The 21763-nt window shown below is 39.1% G+C and overlaps 1 protein-coding gene across 1 annotated transcript in view; it reads left to right on the plus strand.

Moving 5' to 3' along the window:
• MAP7 (microtubule associated protein 7) overlaps positions 1-21398 on the plus strand; it is a 98245-nt gene extending 76847 nt beyond the window's left edge. Inside the window, exons 11-20 of the mRNA XM_062489000.1 lie at positions 1909-2018; positions 2390-2670; positions 6224-6407; positions 8256-8448; positions 9919-10020; positions 10300-10350; positions 10447-10504; positions 12932-13070; positions 18251-18477; positions 21388-21398. Of these exons, the coding sequence (XP_062344984.1) occupies positions 1909-2018; positions 2390-2670; positions 6224-6407; positions 8256-8448; positions 9919-10020; positions 10300-10350; positions 10447-10504; positions 12932-13070; positions 18251-18477; positions 21388-21398 (1356 nt within the window). The remainder of the gene's footprint in view (positions 1-1908; positions 2019-2389; positions 2671-6223; positions 6408-8255; positions 8449-9918; positions 10021-10299; positions 10351-10446; positions 10505-12931; positions 13071-18250; positions 18478-21387) is intronic.
• The last annotated feature ends 365 nt before the right edge of the window (positions 21399-21763 follow it).

The raw sequence follows: 21763 nt of genomic DNA on the forward strand, positions 1-21763 counted from the left end.
CAGCCTAGTAAATTTTCCCTTACTGGGAAGGAAGAAGCTGGTTTAGGAGCATGGTTTATAAGCAAGGCTTTCCACAGGTCACTGTTCATTCTGAATTATTTAGTAGCACTACTATGGCTAATCTGAGCTTTTAGGAAAATCAAAACAGTAGAACAAACTCATGTTGACTCTGCTCCAAGCCAGTAGGATGCAGTCAGACCCAGTTCAGATTAATTTGCTGAACCTGAGCTCTTTTATTTTTCTTATATTCTACAACCTGAGTTAGAGTGTGAGAAGAATTGAAGTCATCTCTGCAAAACATTGTGTGAGAGGTGCTTGCATTTTTGTTTGGCCTGATGGGCAGAAGGTCAAGAGGCAGTGCTGCTACTGACATCTTTGTTGGAAGCAGGGTTAATCAAAGTGCCATGAGTCATAGCCACTACTTAATCTTTCAGGCAGAGGGTAGCATACTGAAGTTTAAGCTAAGGCATAGCCTTAATATGTATCTTTAAAGAAATTTCATAGCATGTGCATAGACCATTTAAGTTTTCCAGCCTGTTGGTTCTTCCTCTTGAGTCTTTCTAATTGCAAGAGGTTTGGGGTTTGGCTTTCTTTTTTTTCTAAATTAAAAAGAAAGGTTGTTACTTTTTGGTGGAGGAGGTGTTGTAAAACTGGTGTTAGTACAAAGTGAGTGAGTTAAGAGCTGTTTCCAGTTGCCTGTACAATGTGGAGAATCTTTTATGCTTCTGCAAACTTCTGTATGAATTCAGCTTTTTTACTTTATTGATACAAAGAAAAATTTTCTGATGCTCTTCTTTCAGTACGAATGAAGCAGATCCAATAAAGTTACTGCTAGCAAGCCAAAACTCTTGTTCATTGTAATGCATTTATTCTAGTTGTGTTTACTTTGATAACTCAGCATGTCATGTGCTCATGAAGATGTTATCAGTCTTTCTTTTCCAGTTGTTAACCTAGCTTTCAGTCTAGGGGACAAGCATTGCACAGCTTTCAGCTGGTGAGGCTCTCAAGCCTCATGACACACCTGCTGCAAGGGTTGTGTTTAAGCCCCAGCCACGGTGGTGAGCAGCAGCCTCTGCATCATGCTGGCTGAATGGCAACCCTCTATACTTTCTAGTATTCCTACTCTTCAGACTCCTAGGGTTTGAGCTCGTTATTCCAAAACCATGAAGTTTCTAATCTATACTTAAATATGGGAAATATGTAGATGCCTAAATTCTGATATATTTCGTTAAAGTAGTAGCTGTGTTGTAGCTCTGGTTTGTATTATTAGAAATGTTTCTCAACTTAGGATTTTATTTCTAAAAATAAAGAAGGAAAAAGGATATCACTACCAGGTATAAGAACCAAAGACAAAAAGTATGTGCTGTAAAATCCTCCAAGAAAAGAAATAATAGGATGACTGGTGTACCATATTTGGTAGATTCGAGGACATCTGTAGTGTTCGCTTGTAAGCGTGAGCCCAAAATGTTGTGCTATATAGGAAGGCTGTGACCCAAGTATGAGCCAAGGGCAGAGGGAGTTTGTTTTGTGGTTTTCTTCAAAAGAAATTATGGGAAGCAGTGGAAGCTACTCTGTGGCTTCAGCAAAGAACAAACTATAAAAGGTAATTCTCATGCCTGTGTAAAAATAAACCTCTGCAGATTAGCCCATTACGTCTTAGGACATGAGAGAATGATTAAGAAGGTTTCTTGTTGTCAAATGCATATCTACTGACAAAGATGGTGTCAGGTTACAGGAGCTGTAGTAAGGAACTTGTTAAACAAGCTGTAGAAACCGCTGACTCAGCACTGCTTTTACTCAGCACCCCACCCCCCCCCCCCAACTTCTCATCCTTAACTGAGCTTGCTTTGCTTTCTTTAGCTGTATGAACTCTGGCTTGACTTTGTCTTTTTGTTTGCTGAGCTATAGACTGACAAAAGAGAAAAGGACCATTTGTCATCCAGCTTCTCAGCCAATTTTAAAGGAAGTCATTTTACTTCCAGCCTCAAAGCTAGATCATCAGCTCCCTCTCCAGTTTGGTAAGTCAAGTACATGCTTAGCTGGACATGAGCTATAGGCAGCTCTGATTGTTCTATTAATTAAATGTGATATGGGGCAGACTTATTTGATGATGTATATGTTTTCTCTCTGCAAAGACAGAGTCCTGCTTTAAATAAAAACCTTGCTACTGCTCTGCAGAAGGGGAAGGGGCAGGAAAATACTTGGTTTCTTCCTTCCTAGCTGGGCTCAGTGCTCACACATCTGGAGAGAGGCATTTTGCATAATAAAATCAGTTGTGCCAGCAGTTCTGCTTGATAGAGAAACAGAGATGTGGTTTTATTTTTGGCTGTTATGGTTGTAGAAGTGACATATAGGTGGAAACCAGCATTGTCATTCTTTGATTACACAGGCACGCGTCAAAGTCTTTGCCTTTTTTGCCTGGCACACCCAAGCAGATAACTTCTCCACCTGGTTCCTCCAAAGTCTCCTCTGCTCAGACACGTCCTCCCTCTCCTGGCAACATCCGGCCAGTCAAAAAAGAGATCAAACCAGAGGGTGAGAAGAAAAGACCAGAAAAGGAGGCTGAAAAGGCCAATGAGGCAAAGACAGAAGAGAGTAAAGGAATTTCAGCAGGTGCTGGAGAACCCACAAGTCAGGAACAGCTCACTGTCCAAGCAGAGCTAACTCAAGGTAAGGAGATATTTTAAGACATGGAATGTTTTATATTTTTCCTTCTCTTTCTCTGAAATGATGTAGCTTTCAGTAGTTTTCTGTCAAAGGTTTATCTGGATTCTTCACAACACTCCTGCAGGTGTATGTTGATTATGAGGAAATTATAGGCAGGTTGAAACTCTCCTGCTTTTAAGTCAAAACAACATGTCAAGCTGCCTCACACAGTGTGGCTTTGCAAGCTTCTTCTCTGCCCTTTTGGACAGGAATTTTGTCCCCCATATCATAACATAGTTTCTTTACAAACTGTTGAAGTAGAATAATGATGGTCTGAAGACTTAACAGTGCAGGAAGCCCCCCCATAAGGTGGTGTGAGCAGTGAGAATGTCCAGCTCTACTGGACACAGTACACTTGTGCTGGTAACACTGCTAGATTATGTTTAATATGGCAAAGGGACCATATCGCAGGAGAGGTTGGCAGAATATAGTATAATGCAAAGAACCAAGGAGAAGAGTAAAAAGGAATAGGGAGAATTTTTAAGGGAAAATGAGTTGTTAACAAATAAACAGGAAACCCACAACAACCCTGAAAAGCAGCAATGCAGGAAAGGATGTACACACAAAAAAATAATGACTGTAAAGTGTTAAAAAGGAAAAAGGTGTATCTGAAAATGAAAAAATAGAGATTTGTTCTAGCGGACATTTTACTTCAGTTTATATATGGCATAAACTGTCTCTTGACAATGAGGTAGAAAGTCCAGTGTGACCAATGGGATACATAAGTTTGGTTAGTTAGGATTCTGAATTTAGCTACAGGGAAGTCTGTGAATTTTATCTTTCAGATAACAGTTTCAAATATTAGTAATCTTGCATTTAACTGCAGCAGGTGTAGTTTGGGCTTATTCTGTGAAAAAATCTCACACAAATTGATTTCTTCTGTTTTATTAAGTTCTGTTGCAGTAGTTCCTGTCTGATACCCAGGTCCTACTACAAAAAGTGCAACCCCATAAAAAGGGCAGATGGATGGTATCTTGTATGTTGGCCATGGGCAAGCAAAGGAGATTTAATTGCCATCTTTTGCCTGCTTCCTTTTGAGGATGAAACTCCCTTTTAAGACCATTTCAGAGATACCACTGAGATAACTTTGCAAGTGTTTGCAAGTTGTAGCTCTCCAGCACAAGGTGCAGACCAGAGAAACCATCATGCTGTTTGAATATTTAGTTCAGGAGGAAGAGAGACTCCACTTCTTTGTAGTGTCAGTCAGTATTTGAATCTGTGACAGGGTCTCTTACTATTGAAACAGGTTATGTGTGCTAAAGGTATCAAAAGTCAAGCAGTTTGTATTTACAGCAAAGAATACAAACAAGAGTACAAAGCAGAGACAATTGAAAGAGAAGAGTACTGTAGTTAAAGCAGTGAGCAGCCCTTCAAATTGAATGTGTCTTCCCAAAGCCAGAAGAGGCGGTGTCTGGGACCAAAGATGGAGACCTCAGGCAGAGCATTTTACATGTGAGGTTATAGGATGGCTTTGTATGATGGAGGCCCCAGCCACCAAAACTTAGTCGATGGTTGAATTCAAGAACCTAGAGAGGTGCAAGTACAGCATTTGGGTCTAGAGGAATGTTTCTGTTTCTCCTGGGACTGTTTTGCAGGTGAATACAGCTCATTCCTTACAGGTAATAGCACTGACCCTTCAGTGGTCTGGCTCAGCTGGCTCTGTGTTCCCAGGAGCCAGGAGGTCAGCAGGTAGCAATTGCTGATGAAGCTGCTTAAGCTTTTGCAGGCAAATCTCACACACAACTTTACTAATGCCAATGAAGCTTTACACATCTTTTGGGTGTTATCTGTTCTGACAGCAGGGCAGGTGTGTGTTAAGCTACTTGTTATGCTGCCAACTTCAGCGCCTGAGGCAAGAAGCGAGCTCCAAGCAGCACAAAGCTGTGCTCCCTTCAAAGCAACAGCCCTGCCTTGGCCCATGTTAGTAAATTAAAAAGGGCTGAGGTGCAGGAACTCTGTCATTTATACTGTTTACAATTACAAAGGCTCTCTGGTGTGCTTCTGATCCAGGCTGTAATTGCAGCCTCTCATTTTCCTACCTTCTATCCCCAAGGCTACTAAGAGCATGCGTCTAAATGGCTCCCAGGATTCAGAGTGATCAAATTGCTTACTTTTTATATTTCAACATCCCAGAATTTTTCTGAGTTCCCAGCTTCATCTTGGAGGTTAGCCCAGGTCCAGGCTGTTCCCTGGGCTTGGGCTGAATACCTGTTTTGGTAATGTGAGAGAACAGTGCTCCATTGCACTGGTGCTAAACTGTGCCAGCTCACCTCAAGGCTAGAGAACAGGCCCCGGCACTCTTTAAAGTACTGGTGTAGAACTATAATTTGAATTCATAGTTAAAGCCCTGAAGCAGGTATAAGAAAGACCTCTGCAGTTTTTACCTGACAGAAGAGGAGAACAGAGAGGTCAACAGGTGGCAATTCAGCACAGAAAGCAACTGAATTAATGTTTGTTTACATGACGAGGTATAGAAATGGGGGAATCAGGGAGCAAACTCCTCTTTAGAAGTTGTTCGTGAGGTTAGGAAAATTGTCACATCCCAGTGTATGGTTAGAAACGCACATTTAAAATCATCTGCTTGCTGCTCCTTATGGCTTATTTTACATATATATTACTAGGGTCAGAATCTGATTTCACTGACAGTTCAAAGTCTTCCCTCTCCATGTTTGCCTGCCTTACCAGATGGGATTACTCTGGAAATGCTTCCTGATGTTAGCTTGTGTATTGGTAATGGTCCCTGGTATCTGGAGAAAAGGTGATGAGTCACTCTGTACCTGTGCTAGAGAATGCCAGGAAAACTTACAGAAATATGAATTAGTCTTTTACTTGAAAAAAAACCAAAACAACTGTAACCTCTTTTCTGCCTCAAGGACAAAGCTGGTGCTGAATAAAGAATTGATATGAAGGCACTACTGAGACTTGAACAGAAGCCATAGTTCACCAGTAGTAGCAAAATATGAAAAGCTGTGTCCCATGAGTTGCCTCAGGTTGGAGCAGCTGCAAAACTGATGACAGCTGGTGTCCTACCCTTGGTGCAGATCACTTCAGACAGTTGATGTTTGAGATCACTGAGTCACCAGAAGTGATTATCACCAAAACTTCTGGCTCTGATCTTCAGATGTGGATGATCAGACAGAAGAAAATATAATTACACAATGTTTTATTTCTGCTCCTCAAACAGAATTGGGCAAGCTTAAGAAATGTGATGGTAGGGACTTGCTGAGTCAGCATAATTCCTGTTAAGTGCCCGTCAGCATTTGTTCTGACAGAAAACTTGACTTACACTTTCAGCTGCAGGTGCTTTTACATACCCTGCAAAACCAAACTTCCTTGAAGTTATGCAAACTTCTAGCATCTAGAAACATCTTCTTCCTCTGAATAATTAAAAAAAAAAAACCACATAAGCTTGAAAACACTTTGCAGTGCATTTAAAAGTATTTTCTGTTCCTTTCAAGAGAGTGACATCTTGGCAGCTGTGTCTGTACCAACTAATTTTCTTTCCCATTTGTTTCAGCAGCCAGCCCATCCCTACCTCCTGCTCCACCAGCTCTTTCTCCAGCCCCAGCACTGCCCAAGCCCTCTGCAGGTACAACTGACCCTGAAGAAGCAACAAGGCTGCTGACTGAAAAGAGGCGCCTTGCCCGTGAGCAGCGGGAACGGGAGGAGCAGGAAAGGAGGGAGAGAGAAGAGCTTGAAAGGTAATTTTAGGCCTCTGCAGTAGAGATGTTTGTAGCAGCTTCTTGTGTGTATTCCCCTGTTACATACTTATATGTGAAGCACAGCACTGAAGTGCAGAAGGCACGAGTTCCTCCCCAAAATCCTATTTTCCCGTTGGGTTTTTTCAGTTGGTGCAATATATATCTAAACAGATCTGTAAGGTTAAAACTTATTCTAAGTTGTGCTTTTAAATAGGACAGGAGGAGAGATCCTTGCAGTTGTGTTTCGCTGTTTCCTCAGAGGTTAACAAAGCTGTACTTTTTTGTTCCAGCTAGGGAACTCTGCATGGCTGTCTTCAACTTTTTAATCAGTACAAAGTCTGAGTTGCAAGATCTCTATTGTAGGTGGTGCTTTAAGGGTCCAGCTGTTGTGACTTAGACCTCTTTGTTTTTTCATTTAAAATGAATACACCCCCACACCCTCACAGCTGTTTTGGAGGGTAATTAATGTTGCATCTCACTTTTATAAAAGCAAGTGTGTACCCCATCTGGATGCGCATGACTGGCTGCAGCATCAGCACTCACTCTGAGTGGTTTTTTAGAGGGCTGCCATGGCTCTAGAATTTGTTGGATTTCTTTAACCACTTCACTGATAAGAAAAAGGCAGAACTGGTTAAAATAGCCTGGCTTTCCAAAAGACTCACAACACTGACCCTCTCAAAAAGTTTCAAAGAAAAAAAGCTGCTGTGGCGTAGGAGTAATATGGTGAATAAATGCTAAGACAGAAAGACAAATAATAAAAAGTAAAGAGCTTTCACAGTGAAAGGAGTTTCGAGTGTCTGTGCAGTGGCTTCATAAAAGAACTTGAAAGGAATTGAGGCCAGTGAGATGATGTTGGTCTTCAGAGAGGTAAGTCAGTTGTGAACAGGCTGAGACATAGCTTATATTGCTGAGCTACAAAATGGAAACTGAATTGCTGTACTGATAAGCATAAAGAAATGTGTATAGGAAATAATCCTAACTTGACTCTTGGTGTTGGTCTCTGGGTGAGTTATTTCTGAAGGAAGAGATCTTGTTTGGAGTTGAATATATGAAAGTATCAGGTGAGTCATGCCTGACAAAATAAATGACAAGTTAATAGAAAACAAGAACAAAATGAAAATGTCATTATGAAATAATGTTTGAATATTGAGTTTTATATTTTTGAGATAGTAAAATTTGAATGTTTTGAATATTGAGTTGTTTATCTTTTTGAGATAGTAGAATTAGTAAAACTAGAAAAATAAATGTAGACTGATATCAAGGAAGATCACAAGTACAAAACAGTTCCCATATGAAAATCTACTAAACAAGTGAGTATTCTTCAGCTGGGAAGACATGCTAAAAAGCCCTAAATAATTTGGGAAACATCAAAGGTGAAGGGGAAAAGTTACTTCATAACACAAGGATGAGGAGTCATTAGTAAAGTTAGGAGGTAACCTTCAAAATCATCAGAATTAGGTACATTTTTTTTAGTTGAGGAACCATTGCCAAGAAGTGAGATGGTTGCCAAAAATGCATAGTGTTTCAAAATATTATATGAAATAGCAGAAAGGAGTGTTTTGCAAAATTTAGTAATCAAAGACAATGTTTCTGATTCAGAAAGCATGCAAGTCATAGATTAGGAAGAGATATGCTGGAGAAGTATTGTTGTTGCATTGCAAAGTTTTTTATAGTCCATAGGGCTTCCTGTTTGGCCTCTATGGGAAGAAGAAGAGACAGCTTGGGAATAGGAGAGCAGTGAACCTTTTATCAAGTTGGGACAGCAGTGCTGGATCAGGAACCTGGTGGTTTGGCTTTCCTCCCTACTTTTGTTACCTGTTTTTTCTTATGCTTATTTGATGATTGCAGACAAAAGAAAGAAGAGTTGTCACAGAGGATAGCTGAAGAGAGAGCTCGCCGAGAAGAGGAGGAAGCCCGCAGACAAGAAGCAGAAAAACAAAGGAAGGATGCAGAAGAGAGGGAAAAGGAGGAAAGGCTGCGCCGCCAGGCAGAAGAGAGAGAGCAGAAGGAAAAAGAAGAGATGGAACGCATTCAGAAACAAGTATGCTTCTCTCTTGGAATTTCTGGGCCAGTCTAGCTGGCAGCGAAGTGGGTGAAGCAGCACCTCTTACATAGCACCTAAATTAGAGCTATATCTAAAATTTAAATGCTATCTGAAAAGTGTTGGGACAGAGTTCATTCCATAGAGTAGTTCAAAGAGTAGGGATATTTCTGCTGACAAAAACATGTGGTTGGGAGTTGAGTTTTGGAATTCTTTCTCCCCTCGCTCTTTTACAGTATATTTACAACAAATCCTTTTTTACTCCTCATAAATTGTGACAAAAAAATCAACAGCAATTGAGCAATTCGATAAATGCTGTTATACTAGAGAATTCTTTGTCCCAACAGTTATAGCAAGTCCAGATGCAAAGATAATTATTCACTGTGTTGGAGATACAGTACTGCTGAGTTCTGATTCTATGTCAAATACTGCTTTTTTGTGGGGCTGTTGAGAAGGGTTTAATCAAACTAAGGAGAACCTTTTTCTGGCCCAGTACTCCTGAAATCAGAGTAGCTAGTCAAAAGACCAGATAATAAATGAAAATTAAGTTTTTCAAGGGCTTTCACTTTTGATGGGCACAATGTTGGTTTACTGACTTCAGGAGAGGTTGTGGAAAGCATTCTGGATAGGATTCTTCTCTTCTTACATGTCGTCTTACTTCCTGCATGTGATTTGTCTTCCACAACCCAACACTTCAATTTGCCTTGTAGACACGAGTTTTCTTCTGGTGTATAAATGTATGCTTCTGATAATAAATATTTAAAGGATTATGTCAGTGAATATGTCTGAGAAACTCCATTCTTCTTTTTCAGAAGATGTGTGCTACTTTCTTTGAAATGTTAAACTGAGGCTTAACTCAGTTTAGCACTCAGAGATAGCACATGGCCAAGGCTTTTTTGGATGTTAGACATGCAAAAAATGATCTATTGTAGTAGCTCCATCATATAACAGTGTCACGGTCAGGGAGCAAGGCCCCTCTACAGTATATTCTAGACAAATTTTGCATTTCATTAAAAAAGCAGGAATGGAAAGTTCATGTAAATAGGCCTGTGGCTGTTTGCCCTTGGTCTCATTTAACAGTTACTCTGTTGGCCAAACTAAACATTCTACTGCATTTGTTATACTCTCAAAAATATCCACCACACAAAACATGGATCTCTCTAATACTTTCCTGGCTGCTGTTTTTATGCTGAAGGCTAGAAAATTTATTCCTTATTTGTCATCTCATGTGTTCTGGAATGGGCACAGAACCAAACATGATGTCCATTGTTTAGTTATTCTCTTAATGCTACAAAACATGGTGATTAATCAAGAAATGTGCAATTCCATCTGAAAAGATTTTTGGTGATTTGTAAACCCCAAAAGTGTCTTCTCAGGGTGTTGTAGACACCCATAATTAGGCATAGAGTATAAAACTGAGTGTAAATAGCAAATTATTCTTCACTTCTTTTTCTTTTACCACCAACATAGAAAGAAGAGGAAGCTCGCCTGCGGGAAGAGGCTGAGAGGATTCGATTAGAACGTGAAAAGCATTTCCAAAGAGAAGAGCAAGAACGCTTGGAAAGGAAAAAGGTAACTCAGTCCATGCAGAGAAACTCTGCTTGGTTTTGCCTTAGCAGTCTGTTTCCACCTCAGCACTAGGAAGTAAATTATATAAATGTTTTTATCTCTCAGCAAGGCTGCAGTCCTTATTGGCCTGATGTGACAATGAAGGGAATATTGCCAACAGTAATAAATAATTCATTTTTTTGCAATAAACAGATACAGCTGATAAATGACAAGCAGTTTGGGAGAAACATATTCAAATTACTGCCAGGAAACATTATTTTACCCTTTTACATTTCATTGTAGAGGCTTGAGGAGATCATGAAGAGAACTCGGCGTGTAGAAGCTGTAGATAAGGTCAGTGCTACTACTTAACATGTGTAAATATTGAATGCATTTCTGGTTTTTTCCCTAGTGCCATTTTTAATTTACAAAACTGTGCTTCCTTTGTAGAAATCCAATGACCAGCAAAATGGACATATATCAAAGACAAATACTACTGGAGAAACAGGTATTGTGTTTAACTGTGCCATGAGCACAACAGGTGAATAAATGCCTACTGAGCACAATGATTTGAGAAACAGTTCTGAAAGTTGGCACACTAATCACAGAAAAAAACCCCAAAAAACTCTGAGAGGAGTATAAACGAAATCTTAGCAGACGTTAATTATTTAGCCTTTCTGTATAGGTAGCTAGCCATTACTAAATGAGTCCAATATTTTAGCAACTTTGCCACATTGGTGTTTAGAAAAATGAAATTTTCTTAAGAAATTTAATTATTTATAAAGTGAAAAGAAAATATTTTGTAATTTGGATCACAAAATAAACTGATTCTTCAGTTTATTTCTTATATTATTTCAGATGTGTTTGTTGTAGATTTACTCCATTTTCTTAATAGATTATTTCTTCTTAGTCATCGAAACAAAGCATTCATTGTTCTAAACACCTTCTTCTGACTCTTTCTTCGACACCTGCTGCCTTATTCACTTGGTCTTTATTTCTTTTTTTGATAAAACTGAGCTACTACAAGTCTTGTCACACCCACACTCTTATGCTTTCCTTCTGCTCCATCCCCTCTATCTTTATTTCTTTTTAGGCAATCTTCTATACAAGACTTTATAATAAAGGAAGAAAAATAAAATGTAGCTTATATTCAACAATTGCCATGTGTGAATTAGGACTGTTTAAAGATAATGAAGTCATGCTATCAAATGGCTTATTCTTTTGTAGCATAACATATTAAATGACATTAATCTCTTTCTCCTTTGTATTTGGATTGAGTAACAGGGAAGACAGCAGCACTGACTGATGGATGACTTTTTTCTTGATTTTTAAAGTGAACACTATAATTAGTGCTGTCAGGAAACCTTTTGATGCAGATTTCATTACCTGTGTTTGTTATTTGTTTGCATATTATCTCGGAGAAAAAAACTTTGTGAGCTACTAATACAGGACTCATCTGGAATGCCATCTTTGTCTTTGGGCACTGTTGAAGGTGTTATAAACCATTTAAAGAATTCTGAAACTATAAAGGGTTCCACAACCTTTGGCTAGTGCTTTCCCTCTAGAGATAGATGAGAAGTAGTCTTCCATCAGTTTCCTAAGGCAGAGGAAACTTTGGATCTCCATTTCCCCAGGCCCAAGGGAAGGCCAGAGTCCCTGAGTGACTAAATAAAGAGAAAACTGCTCTCAGCCTCAGGGCTGCTCTGCTGTTTGACTTTGTATTATTATCTATATGTGCCATTGAGTTAAAGGTGTGGATTAATGGGCATATTCCTGCCACATGAATTGACATATTGCACTTTAGCAGACCTCTGACTCTGCATAAACAGTTTGTTTTTAAATTTTTTTCTTAAGTCTTACTGTTTGCCAAAACCTGAGGACACATTTATGGGAATGGCCAAATCGTACAATGAAAATCATCCGTCACCTTTTTGTCATTCATTTGCCTCTGCTTCAAAATATGAGGTTGTCCTTCATTTCCAAAGCAGAACAACTTTTTCTTCTGCTTTTTCCTACTAAACATTAAACTAAATATATTTTCCTGTTATTCCATTTGTAGAAGTACAGAAACCTCTGTTTCTAGTGTCCATATAAAAACTTGCCAAAGATCAGACTGAGGCATTCAGTATAAAAGTCTTCAGCCCAAACATTTGTGAAATAGAGCAGCTAAAGGAGGGGATCACCAGATGAGATTTTAGGTAACATAGATAAATGTGTCCAAGCCTATGAATTGTCTTGCAATTATCCACTGTATTGTCCTTGCAATTACTGTGGCAGATGTTATCAGGGTGGGGTGCAGTTGCTTCCTCTTACTTACCTGTATATGAACAGAGCGACTCTATATACAATGCAGAAGGCTATAATTGTACTTTAAAAGAAAACCACAAGCCAGGCCAGAAACATGTATCATGTGGTCTCAGCATGAGGGACAAGGATAATCTCATTTTGCGTTGCTCTCTGCAGTGTTTTATAGTAGTAATTTGGTACTTATTAAAAGAAGTGTCCTTCCCAATGGAGATACATTTTTCCTTGATTTCCTTTTAAGTCACTGGAATCAAGAAATACCAGTGTATGGAATTAATAATGTCCAAGTTTTGCTCTATTCCATTCTCTATTGCTACTTGAAAAGTGCCAGCATAGCATTCTATCAGCTATCAGCCTCTTTTGCCCACTGGCTTGTATGTTGGAATTGTGCATATGATTGTAAAATGTTTATTCTTGTTCACAAAGCAGAAAGTTTTGAAATCTGTGACTTGAAATTTGTCTCCAAAAAGTTGACAGAGGAGATGGGGTTGGGGGAGGGATGTGGGAGCCATATATTTTTTAAAACTGTGACTCGTCTTGGCCGTGCCGGCTTTTGTAGAAAATATTTTACCCTAATCTACAGGGTAGATGCTGCTGCTTGGTTTTATGCACACCTGTTTTCTCTGCCCAGTCGCAGCCAGCCCTGCATCCCCCTCGGAGCCTGCAGCAGGACCTCAGCTCCAGCAGCCAGTGCCAGCTCCGCACAACGGGACTCCGGCCGCCAGCGCCCGCGCGGGGGCTCCGCACCTGCCCCCCGGAAATGTGGACAGGTAAAGCATTGCCAGGTGTCAGGGAGCCGTGCTTGGAGGGTGAGGGCTGCTAGAGTAATAAATTATATTCATTAACTAAATAAGAGGCAACTGTTCGGTCCGCCTTGTTTCCTGGTTTTTATCTTTTCCTGTGTTCAGAAGAGAACTTTATCATATTTCAAGTAGTAGTAACTGATTTTTTGCTAACTGATAGGGAAACATTTTTTCTAAAAATAGAGAATGTTCTTTGCAGTGTTTGGCAGCAATTTTTACATTTATTGAAAGTTAATGGAGAGGGGATATTTTCTGTTTATTTCCCTGAATTAAGCTTCATAAAACCCACTTTGGGTTTGCACTGCTTATTTTCTTAATTTAAATAATGAATATTGTGCTTTCAGGCTAGATGTTTTAATTTCTAAACTGCTTGAAGTAGTAGCAAGTGATGTTGTAGATATGTCCTTGGTGTGGGATATGGGACTAGTCACTTTGGTTATGCATTTAAAAAAGCCACGTTTGATCTTTGTAAGGAGTATTTGGGGAGACAGATATTATACATTGGGAGCTCTCTGTAGCCATGAAGCAAGTTGCTCAGACTTTGAGAAATTGCTGAAAAGCTTGAAACCTCAGTATTGAACTGAGTGACATCTGTTACATAAGCATGAGCTGTCAGTTATTTTAATTTTAGTGATGCAGAAAGCCAAATAATCTCGCAGTCCTTTCATGTTTTATGCAGGTAGTGCCAGAATATGCATGGAAAAACTTGAATGTGGGAAGCCATTGTGCAGTCTGTAATGGACAGTATGCTTCAGGGTATGATTGACACTAATTGAAGGAGGAATTTGCCCTTTCTTGATCCCCCCATATGCCTGGGGGATCTTAGCCTGCTGTCATGCTGACAAGGATGCTCCTGCTGAGGGAAGTTCTGTCAGTGACACTGAGGTGCATTGGATGAGTTGCACAGAGCTGCCTCATAATTGTCTTGGGCAGCTATTAAAATGTTAATCACTCCCAGCCTTACAAGCACCTTGATGTTTGAAAAATAAAATGTGCCACACTAATGAGTGCTGTCCTCTACCATTATAATCTGTGCGGAAGGAACCTCAGAATGCCCACAGTGAAGAATGAATAAATGAGATTGGAGAACACTCACAAAAGTAGGACGAGCATGTAAGGTTTGTGGAAGGGAAAACTGGCCTGCCAGGTTGGAATGTGTCTGCTTCAGAGGTACATGCATAGTGACTGGGAAGGTGAAGCCTGAAGCACTTGGCAGTGTCCCATAGATTTTGTCACATGGTAAAAGCCACAGATGCCAACATCACTGCTACTGCATCCTGTGTGCTGTGGTTGTCTGGCATCCAGATACACCTGACATGGTAACACACACAGAGGCAGTGGATGCAGGTTGTCTCCTGAGTGAGCACCTCACTCCAGCCCTCAGCAAGATTTGGCTTTTGTCTGAAAGAGATTTCATCATGTTTTAAGGGTAAGAGTGCTGAGATTTCTGATCAAAAGTTAACAAATGTTGCCTGGGGAACTTGTGTCATGTGCTTGTTGGATGTAAAGAGGACAGAGAGCCCTACAGTTGCCTAATCCACAGCAGAACCCTCCAGCTACCTAATCCACAGCCCACTTAGAGAGTTTTGCTTGTACTCCGTTTTCTAATTCTTTGTCCAAGATTGACTGTGCCTGCTACCTCTTAGAAAAAGTTATTTCAGTACAGCGGTTTATGTTGACAGTACTTTCCTTATGGTCACTCTGTAATTCCTCTTTTCTGTGCTGTTTTCTACAAACACTTGCAATGCAGTGCAAAATGCCTCAGTGAGTGCAATTCACCTCATATGTCTCCATCCTGTGTGCGTGGAGCTAGGTCTGGATAGGTTAGATAGCCAGTTTTTAGTAATATACAGTTGGTCTGGGTGAATGCCTTTATATCTTGTCCTGGAAAAGAAAGGTCTTCATTGCTGGATAGTTTCAGTGCTGTTGTCTCAGTTGATTAAAAATAGGAACCATTTATTTAAATAATCCAGAAGTCTGGAATCCATTTTGCTGTTAATATCTATCTGTTTCCTCTGCAAAAATCCTCTCAATAAATGAGGTGACTGATGTTGTCCTTCAGATCAGAAATAGCAGCTGTGAAAATTTTTTGGCATTTTTCAAAGGCCTTTCAAAACCCATATTTTATTTTTTCCTATTCAGTGTTGATTTCTGACGAATGATCAGAAGGAGATACACTGAATTCTGGCCTTCTTTTTTAGTTCCTTCAAATTATAATTTCAGGCTGTCTACATAGTGTTTTGGCTAAAATTATCTACAACAGATATAGTTTTCAGTAATTTTAAATTTTGTGGACATTCTACTTCCTTTAATTAAACTGGCTTCTCTTTTCCTAACATCCTCCAGTCTATCTTGTTAGTATTGATGTGTCCAGGTCAAAATGTGAAGCTGCAGAGATACTTTTCAGCTGCCATGGAGATGTCCTTCAGATGCTTGCAAGACTGTTATGTTTGGAAATGCACACTGAACAACTCAGGCAACTTTTTTTTTTCCTGTATTACATAAGTATCTTGCTACTTGTACACTTAGGGAATATGTTAGAATATCAAAAATATCCATTTTTGTCTGCAATATTGTATGCCTAAAAAGAATATCTCTGGTGTTGCATTAGACTCTTAGACAACATTAAGAATCTAACGTAAGACAGTAAGAACAGCTGTTGCAGGTCAAAAACCCTTTATTTTTTGTGTTCTTTGTTTTAATGTCCTATAGCACAATGTAAAGGGGGGGGAAAAAAAAACAAACCACCACAACAAAAAAAAAAAACGTAATTACCAGGAGATCCTCTGGCCGATGAATGACTGCTAAGCATTATGGTCCAAATGCAACCATAGGGTCTAGTAGTCCCTAAGCTGCTAATTACCAGAAGATGAAGGGCATACTAGTCTCCTAGGAATTTATCTAATCTCCTTTTGAACTTGTGGCCTCTAAGATGTCCAGTGGAAATTAATTGCACTGTTATATTTTCCCCTTTGTTTTGTCCAAATTTGCTTCTCTACTAATTAGGTGGATCAAGCAGCATAGAATCTAAATGATTTTATACCACAAAATTTAGAATATTTGTAGTCCTGATTTCCTTTTCTGTACCCCCCTTTGTGATTACAGACTTCTCTGACTCAAAAGACATTGTTCAAGTCTGAACAGATCTTGCTCTAACTCCATGTGTAATACTGGCAGTGCAATAACACATAAATATGAAATATGAAGAATTATTTATTCATTGAGTCAGCTGATAAATTGGGTAGAAAAATTCTGTTTGCAGAAGCAAGATTCGTTGCTCTAATACTTGCTGAACTACTGTGTTTTTTAATTTATATGAGTGAGCAGTTCCTCTCACTTCTTTCATACCCCATTCATCAAACTTGGCAGGTTATCCTAGCTGTGGTATGGTTACTGGCGGTAGATGAAGATAAAATAAACAATAGGATACCTTAAAGTGAGTAATAACCTAATGACCATACATGACAGAGCAGGTTTTAATAGTCCTAAAGCATTTCACATATTCTGCTCCTCATCTTACAGATGTGGGTGTCTGACACAAAAGGGTGATGTGACTTTGGAGCTTTCCCAGGCAGCCAGCAGGGCTTTTGTGCCTGCTCTCAAACTCAGTACAGTGAAACATATTTTTTCACTTTGAAATTTGCCCAGCATATCCACAGATGGAAAAAAAAGGGATGTGCCTTTCTGAAAAAGAACTGATGATGTTTTGAAAAACTGGGAAGGCTTGACATGAACATGTGATTCTCACAAGAAATCTGGGCTTTGGATAAAGCATTGCCACTTTCAAAAGAGCAATGATTTTTTTTGTCTGTTGAGGAATACTGTAAAACAATTCTTTAATTGTTTGTGCAAAGTTGTATAAAGAAGGCAGCAAATGAAAATATACTGTATGCCAATTACAAGCAGGTTTCTTTTTAAGACTAGTAAATGTGCTGTCAGAAAATCAACCTGTGAAACCAAGCCACCTGCTTGGCCTGAGAAAACTGATAGTCTAGTTTTAATCTAAGAAAATTGCATCTGTGCCTTTGTGGCTGAAGTATTTCCAAACAACCTGAACAGTTGTGATGTGATCCAAACAGGGAATAGGTACCCAGAATTGTCAGGATCTAACTGTTGAGGGCTTTAGGAAGCACCTGTGAAAAATCAAGATTTTTGAGTATTTGTTGAGTACTTGCTCTTGCTTGTGGAGCTTATGGTCCCATTACTGTCATCCTGTTCACTGAAGCAGCACCCTAGTTTCTCCTCTCTGGACATGCCATCTGCAGAGTCAGAAGGATTTGACAATGCAGCACCTAATAAAGGGGTTGGCAGGGGAAGACTGAGGCTGCGAGACATGAGCAATTATGGTCTCAGGAGAGTATGTGTAAAGGCAGAGTGTCTGGGCTTGTGCTGCTCTTGACTGGGGGAGATGTACAAGAACTCACTCATAAGGTATCTCTGTCACAGGGGAGATGGAAAATGGAAGTGCAGATTGACATGTGGGGTTCTGGGGGAGGGCTCTTTTGGCTTGGACATGATCAATAGAAGTGTAGAGCTGGGTAGTGCCTTGGAAATGACCCCTAAGATCCTCTACGGGAGAAGGAACTGAAAGGAGCACTATATTGACGAGGGTGTTTTTTATCTAGGTAAGTGGCATATAGAAGAAGCTGCTCCAGAACTGGTGGCAGGAGGTGATCCAAGAAATAATAAAAATAACAGTGATCTTATCCAAGGGCAATTACATTGATTTGCAATAAGAGGAAGGGTACAAAAAAAAGGTTATAAGATCTGGAAAAGATATTAGGGGCTGTAAATTGCATTATGTGGGTGGTTCCAGGTAGTGGTTGTGCTGCATGGGTTTCCTTACTGATTCTCATTGCAGTTGCTTCATGGACTGCAGTGTCCATACAGCACCTTGTAGTTCTGGTTATCATGTAGCCAAAGGTAACTATTATCCCATGGTTTTGAGGGAAGGAACACCAAGTACTTTGGCTGCAAAACCAGGTTTTTCCTACTGTGGTAGAGGCATAGTTTGTTTCTCACTGGCTAAAAGAATGCTTGAATGCTTGGGATTGATGCAGACTATTCTTCCATTTGTACTATTTGAGGATGACTAAATTTCTGTTCTAGATAAAGTGTGTAAGGAAAAATTTCTGTTTCTCTTTCAGCAATCTCAATCCAGAGAAAAACACAAATGAAAATGGAATGTCTATGCAGAATGATAACTTTGAAGAGATCATGAACCTGCCTATTGGTTCTAAACCATCCCGGCTGGATGCTATGAACAATGATGGAAGCAATAGTCCCGAAATTCCTTTGAATCCAATTCTAGCCTTTGAAGATAAGGGGACTCTTTTGCCTCAGGTAGACAATGTTCAAACACATCAAACAGCAGGTAGGTTTGCTGTGGTTCACTGTGGTTGCTGTAATTGACAGAGGTCCCAGAGCTCAATATATGTTGATTCATTTAAGCATTTTTAAACGCTGTACTTAAAGTCAGTTTAAATTAAAAAAAAAAAAAATTAAATTCCCTGGGGACCCGATACATATCTTTGTAAAGCTATGCCTGCCAAGCACATACAGATGCAGTGCAGTGGTGTGAGGGCTTATACATTCCTGGATGACATAGACACATGTACTTTCTGCCGTTTGGAGTTGCTTGGAAAGGTTTGCCCTGTGCTTTTAAACAAAAGGGATAGGTGACAGCTGCTGTTCTGACCTTATGATCAGCAATTGGGTTCCAGTTTTGCAAGTGCAGTGCTTGACATGCACATGCAGAAGGGGAGTTACTACTTTTTAAAAACTACATTTTGAAATTCTGGATGTGCTTCCCTTATCAAATTCTCAGAGGCATTGAAGGATGGTTTTCAGGACTCTGGATTTTTCTGAATTATATCATAACTTTTCAAGAAAGGTAAGTAAACAAATACTAATTTAGCAAATTAAATTGGATAGTGCTTTATTTTTCTCTGGCCTAAAGTTGTAAGGAAAATCATCTCACATTAAAATAATTGCATAAGCATATAATGTTTTGAAGACAGAATTCCCACTCTGACTTGTCATGTTTACCTTCTGTTTTAGAAGTGATCTGATTGTTTCTTCTGAAGAACCAAAGTTGATATGAGCATCTCTGCCATCAGTGGAGTTTCTTCCATGCTATGAAGGAGTGTTTTATTTTTTTCTCTCCAGTTTTTTAAAGATTTCTTTAATATCTTTTTTTGGAAGGACTTTAGTAAAACCAGCAGAAGAAATGAGAGGAATAGACTTGGATCACCATTCTAATAGCTTTCATCACTAGAAAAATCATGCTTCACGTGCATTACTTAATATGGCTATTTCCAACAAGCTTTTTTTGTTAGTAAATGAATATTTCTGCATTCCTTAAGACACAAAACACTGGAATCTGAAAGTAATGGGCTGATTTGGGTGGTGGGACTGATTCTTTTTTGTTTTTAAAAAAGGCGGGTGTTGGTTTAAAAGGCATAATTGTAAAATTGGCAAAGAATCTTTTACACTTTGTGGTTCTAATACTTGAAAAAATAAATGCCTCATTGCTCTACAAGTAGAGTTAATGGGGTGTTTTATTTAAACCTGTTGGTTTAAATGTTATTGCAGAGAACTCTAATTATGGGGGCAAACTATAGGCTTCTGTATCAGGTTCTTGTAAATGTAATTCCTACAGGGACATTCTGTAAATTGAGACGTCACTATGATCTTCTCACATTTTCTCTAAAAACACAAAACAAGACAGGTTTTAAAATGTGAAAATTTGAAAGCGTTATTTTTTCATGGACAAGAGGAAAACCTATTGTTCTCCTAGATTATGTATTTATGAATTTTGCTCAGTACAGAAATAAATTATTTAATTGAATAAATTAGACAAATGTGGTAAAAAAGAAACTGCAAACTTGATTTTTTTTAGTTACATCTATGTTCACAATACTATAAAAGATGTGTATGCATATGTGCACACACGTGTGCACACACATACAAGGAAATACCTTGTTCTGAGTCCTGTAAATTGCTGCTGTTCCCAATGTTGGAAGACTTTTCCTTTGCCTTATCAGACTGTTGAAGACTGCGTGAAACCTGGGAGTTTTGGATGATGATGCAGGTTTGGGGATTTTTGGGGTTTGCTCGTTTCAGAGCAAATGGAAAATGGTCATTGTTTGTGCTTTTTTATGTAGTGTGTGGTTTTTATAAAGCAGTGCAGTTTGAGTGATAAGAGGAGCAATGCAGGTTGCTTTCTCTTTAGTTTGATGCTGATTTCTACTGTCATTCATTGTTCCATCCCACACTTTCGGTTGCTGTTGTGCAGAACTGTAAAATCTTGCACGTTTTTGTGCTTTGCTAAACAATGCTGTTGGAGGCAGAGCTTGCTCTGGGCACTTGAGTTTGCAGCATCGCCGAAGGCTTGAGGCATTGCTCTCTGAATCAGTGAGAAGATCCTTGGGTAGGGGAAATGGAGGTTCATGGGCTCTCAGCTCCTGCTAACAGAGAATGTACCATTAAGACTCCTGCATTTGCCTTTAGTGAGCACTGAGCGAGGCCTCTAGGAAGCTGTGCAGAAAGTCTGTGCTAGCAGACGAAATCCTCTGAGACAAAAGCCGAAGAATTTTTGAAGAAATTTCTGCTGCTGCCAAGTGTTCATCTTATAGAGGAGATGGGATAAAAGCAATGAAAATAAAATGAAAGAGACTTCATCTGCCAGAATATTTATGGAAGGGAAAAAACAGCCATTCAGTCAGAATGCTTTCAATAGTAACTTGTGACACAGTAAAATGAATTGGCTTCCTTTCTTGCTTTCTTTAGTTTTCCATGTATATAACCACAATATTTTGAAGTGTCCAAAATATGTAGTTTTTCTTTAAAACTATATATATAGCATGTAAGTACCAAATAAAACTTGTTTGAAATATTTATTTCTACTTATATTTTCATTTTCTTGCATAATTGAGGCAAGAGTCAATCTCTGATGGAAAATTCTTCTTGCTACTCATGATCTGCTTAAAACTTTGCTTCAGGTTTTCTCTAATTTCTTTGCTAAAAATTCAGTACAGAGTCATTTGCAACAAGAAAGAGAGCAATGAAATAGGCAGTTATTTAGCTTCATTTTTAAGCCTTGGGATTCATTTAGGATCAGGTTTAAATTGTGTTGATCTTGAGCTATTTAGGATTGGTTATAAATTATGCTGGTCTGTTTTTTGGGATACTTCAGCAGACTTGCTTCACTGTTTGTGGAAAAATGGGTCAGTTTTATTTCTCACGTTGTACTTTGGTTTTTGCCTTTTTTTTTTTTTAATAGGGCTGGATTAAAACAGTTTGTCGTTACAGTCAGTTCAGGTTTGCTTCAAATGAGAGCAAGAATTTCTTGTTTCAGGGGCCTGACATACAAAATAAAACCAAGAGAATTGAGTAGAAGTAGGTGTATGATTTTTTTTTTAAAGAAAAGGATTTAATATTGAATTTTTAAATCTTTTGCTTAAGCCTCTTTTAATGCAGGGAAAATAGTTTCTCTTCTGTTGAGCGTTGTTCTTGACAATAAAATACGGCATGGGAGGAAGGCCAGCTCCTCTGCCTGCTATTGCAACTGGTTGTGTTGTTTGTACCATGAGGGGCAAGGTGAAACTACTCTGTGAGGTAGAAGTAGCAGGTGTAGACAGCTGTTCTGAGGGCTGGGA

The sequence above is a fragment of the Cinclus cinclus genome, chromosome 3 (genome assembly GCF_963662255.1).
Source record: "Cinclus cinclus chromosome 3, bCinCin1.1, whole genome shotgun sequence".
In the NCBI taxonomy this organism is placed as follows: domain Eukaryota; kingdom Metazoa; phylum Chordata; class Aves; order Passeriformes; family Cinclidae; genus Cinclus; species Cinclus cinclus.